This window comes from Rutilus rutilus, assembly GCF_951802725.1.
Source record: "Rutilus rutilus genome assembly, chromosome: 1".
Lineage (NCBI taxonomy): Eukaryota > Metazoa > Chordata > Actinopteri > Cypriniformes > Leuciscidae > Rutilus > Rutilus rutilus.
In genome coordinates, this window is record NC_140209.1 from 51,071,251 (window position 1) to 51,075,300 (window position 4,050).

Below are 4,050 nucleotides of genomic sequence, written 5' to 3' on the forward strand. Positions count from 1 at the left end.
GAAGTGGCTTTGTCATGCAAATGTCAAGCGCGTGATGGATGGTCGCCGTGCGCTGACAAACTTCTGGAGGTCCCCTCACCATTGGCGCCGTGACGTCTCACGTGACCAGCAGCTGAGGTAAAGATGTGTTATAGGGAAGCACGAGCAAATACTCAAGAGGTAAGCATTTCCCCCCTTCCGCATGACATACTGTTACGAGCTTGCAGGACAGGAGGCTCTCCCGATCTCTCAGGTTGACCCTCCGCCATTAATAGCGCATGGACAATTCCAGAATGAACTCTTTCTTAGAGTACACAATTTGTAACCGTGGGACGAACGCCTACTCGCCCAAGGCTGGATACCACCACACGGACCAGGCGTTCTCGGGCCCCTTCCTCACCGGACACGCAAGTGACAGCTATAACGCTGATGGACGACTTTACGTAGGGGGGAGCAACCAGCCAGCAACAGCACAACATCAGCACCAGAGCGGCGTTTACGCGCATCACCAGCACCAAACGCATCAGAGTGGCATTGTCACCTACGGTGGCACGGGCACTAGTTACGGGACCCAGGCCTGCGCCAACCCGGACTATGCACAACATCAGTATTTCATAAACCCCGAGCAGGATGGGATGTATTATCACTCATCGGGGTTTTCTACCTCAAATGTCGGTCCTCACTATGGCTCCATGGCTGGTGCCTACTGCGGAGCGCAGGGAGCCGTTCCAGCCGCACCTTATCAGCATCATGGGTGCGAGGGCCAGGACCACCAGCGAGGCTACTCACAAGGCACCTATGCCGACTTATCGGCCTCCCAAGAGAGGGAGACTGACACGGATCAGTCGCCACCTGGGAAGACATTCGATTGGATGAAAGTCAAAAGGAACCCCCCTAAAACAGGTGGATTGAATTGCCTCTTTGAAGCATAATATATAGTGCTGTACACTCAAACCGACAGAAATTATGCCTTACATAAAAGCGAATAAGTTTTCAGATCTACATAACCAAAGTATAACACATTATACACAAAATTAGAAACTTTTTACCTAAGATATCTAAAAATGAAATGCATTTTAAAAACGGGCCTGTTCATTTCAGTTTCAACCCGTCTCCCCCTGCGTTAATGCATCAAACATACATGCTTTCGTTCGCTATAGGAAATGCAATAGCACTGTTATCTTTAGCTTGTCCCGGTTCTCGCCGCGCAACATTCGTTTTTGTTGGCCTCCATTGTGTTCTTAAGCTTCCCTCTCCTGTCCCAGTCGTGTTTGCCTCACAACGATTTAGTGCACCAACTTTTACGCAAAGGGGCCACCATTTTGACATACTTTACAAATTGAGTGGTCATAAAGCCATCTTTGGGGAGTATTGAATTGCTATGTATTCCATAGACTCCGTTATGAGTTCTTTCAAAACTGATAAGTACAGACAGGGGAATTATGGTAAGGTCAGCAAAGTTTGCAATACCGAATAACTTGTTGAACTGCAGTTTCAAATCGTCACATCTAATTAAGGATAATAACAACCAGCACGCGCACAGTTGATTGTTGTTTGCGTTTTTTTTATATATAATTATAAGGCAATTAATTATGATCATGATTAATTTATCTGTGTTCAGTTGTTTGACAAACAGTCATGTAATCATCCTTTCACTTTTTCCTCGCAGCTAAAGTGGCCGAATACGGACTTGGACCGCAAAACACAATTCGGACGAATTTCACTACCAAACAACTCACAGAGCTCGAGAAAGAGTTTCACTTCAGCAAGTATCTCACGCGAGCGCGGCGAGTCGAAATCGCTGCCACGCTCGAGCTGAACGAGACACAGGTCAAGATTTGGTTTCAGAACCGCCGAATGAAGCAGAAGAAGCGAGAGAAGGAGGGACTCGCCCCTGCTTCATCCACCCTGTCTAAAGACCTCGAGGATCACTCTGATCACTCAACTTCAACATCTCCTGGAGCTTCTCCAAGTCCGGATTCCTAACCGAGGACAATAACTTTGGGTGCATTGAACAGCAGATTCGAAATATATCGTAAAGTCTATTAATTTAAGCATTCCAAAATGTGCCAGAAAGACTTTCTCGTGTTATTTTATTACAGGACAATTGGTTTTTAGGAAACTGAAAAAAAAAGTGAAAAGCAAAGAGACTTTTAGAACAACAATGGACATATTACACCGTTTGCTAGAACAAAATTTCCAAAACTCATTGGAAATGTTTATGTGTGTTATACAGGGTATTTCTACAATGATGATGAAAATAATGCACTTTCACGATGTTTACAAGTCTCTGAAAGAACCTAACTGACTTTACAGGGAGCTTACTGTGTTGTCAAAATATGTATTGATGTTTTTGTTGCGTTTATGATGATTTATTTGATGTACACATTTCATATACCTGAGTCTTGTGGATTGTAGCTTATAAGGGTTTTCGGACTCCTTGCACTATGCGTTTACAGGGTAGGCCTTTACTGAACACCAGCACAATTTACAGGAACACGTGAACGATTCCCTCTCAATGTACACTGTGATATTCCATTACTACAACGAGAAATAATTAATACTGTGTTGCCAGTCAGGCCTAATTTACTACATAAATTTGGATATTGAACATGTGACATGCGCCTTGGGAAAGTTCCGTTCCGTTTGTAGAACAAAAGGACAATGCAGGGTGTTACTTTTCTTTATTAAAACATTTACAGAATTAGATTTTTTAGCCTAGTATTTTTTATGCGCAGACGAGCTGAGTTTTATTAGTTACTGTCTGCATGATTCCGTAATCTAAATGTCTCAATCAAATGTTTCTTTCAGTTCTTTATCTACCTCAAATAAAAACAATATTTTACTGAACCAGTCTCTAGATTACATATGTAGCCTATGCGTGTGTAAATAATATAAGAAAAATATAAAAATGTACATACTAAAAAGAAAAAAAGAAATAAATTAGTAGCTATGGAGTAATTGATGACATGGGTTTAACAGCCCTTCTCTTCACTTGGAGGGTGAGAAAGCGAACACCAGTCAGTAGTGTTATAGGATGCTCGGAGCACGGCACGGAACGGAATGTTGGTGAGCAATCAGGGTGGTTCACGATGACCTTTTTACCTCATTGCGCTTCTGGGATATCTAAACATACAAACAGACTCGCTCATGAGTGCTTTAGGGGTGGCACAAATAGCACTGGGCCTGAGCAAATTAAAAGAAAGACATGGTTTCAAGAGACGAAACAGAATTGTGGGTGGCGCATTTTAGTTATTGAGTTTTGTAGCCTAATTAATTGACATCTTACTTGCCTAACACATTGAATACTTTCAAAACCATAACAATAGTCGTTTACAAGCATTTAATTATCATTTACGAGTGCTTAACAAAAAATTAAGCATTCTTAAAAGGGAAAAAATATCGACATCGACAATTCACATAGCTCTCCAAATCGGTTGCTGAAATATTATTGTAATTGACAAAGACATTAAGACATTAAAGTCACTAAAAAAAAAAAAATAATAATAAAAAAATCGGTAAGAATTAAACTTGTGCCATGACAGACAAGTTTGTTTCTTGCAATAGGTGGTAGCATTAGGTCCACTTCAGAGGAAGAAAATGCCGGGTTGCATTCACACCAGCTCACTGGGTGCTTCCGTTAATGAAACGCATATAGGCCAGAGTGTTTGTGGCAAGAAAGACAACAGACTGGCTTCTGCAACAACGCTGAAGAAATGTTCAAAAACATATAATCATATTTGATTACTAGATATAATATCATTAGAATAGTTTCTGCCACATATGATTCACAATATCCTTAATATTACGAAATAAAGACACTTTTAGTAACTTTTTCTAAGATTTATTTTATTCCATAAAAATATCATTTAGTATTTTATGAGCTAATGTTTAGCCTATCTACAAAATATATAGCCTACACAATCATAACGAGTTGGCTCAACATATATCAACACAGAGGAAATAAAGACGATACAGCTATTGCTCTATATGATTGGCTCTGGACCATCTGCTGGTGCAGATTTCACTCACGCTGTTCAGGACGTTTGTCCTGTAGCCCCCTGAACGGGC

At 41.2% G+C, this 4,050-nt stretch overlaps 1 protein-coding gene across 1 annotated transcript; it reads left to right on the top strand.

Annotated features, from left to right (window-relative positions):
* Positions 1–257: 257 nt before the first annotated feature.
* hoxb1a (homeobox B1a) lies at positions 258–1,965 on the top strand (the record flags this gene model as incomplete). The annotated part of the gene is made up of 2 exons (XM_084417100.1): positions 258–882; positions 1,649–1,965. 2 exons carry the CDS (start codon positions 258–260, stop codon positions 1,963–1,965), a joined length of 942 nt encoding a protein of 313 aa, XP_084273226.1.
* Between the last annotated feature and the right edge of the window lie 2,085 nt (positions 1,966–4,050).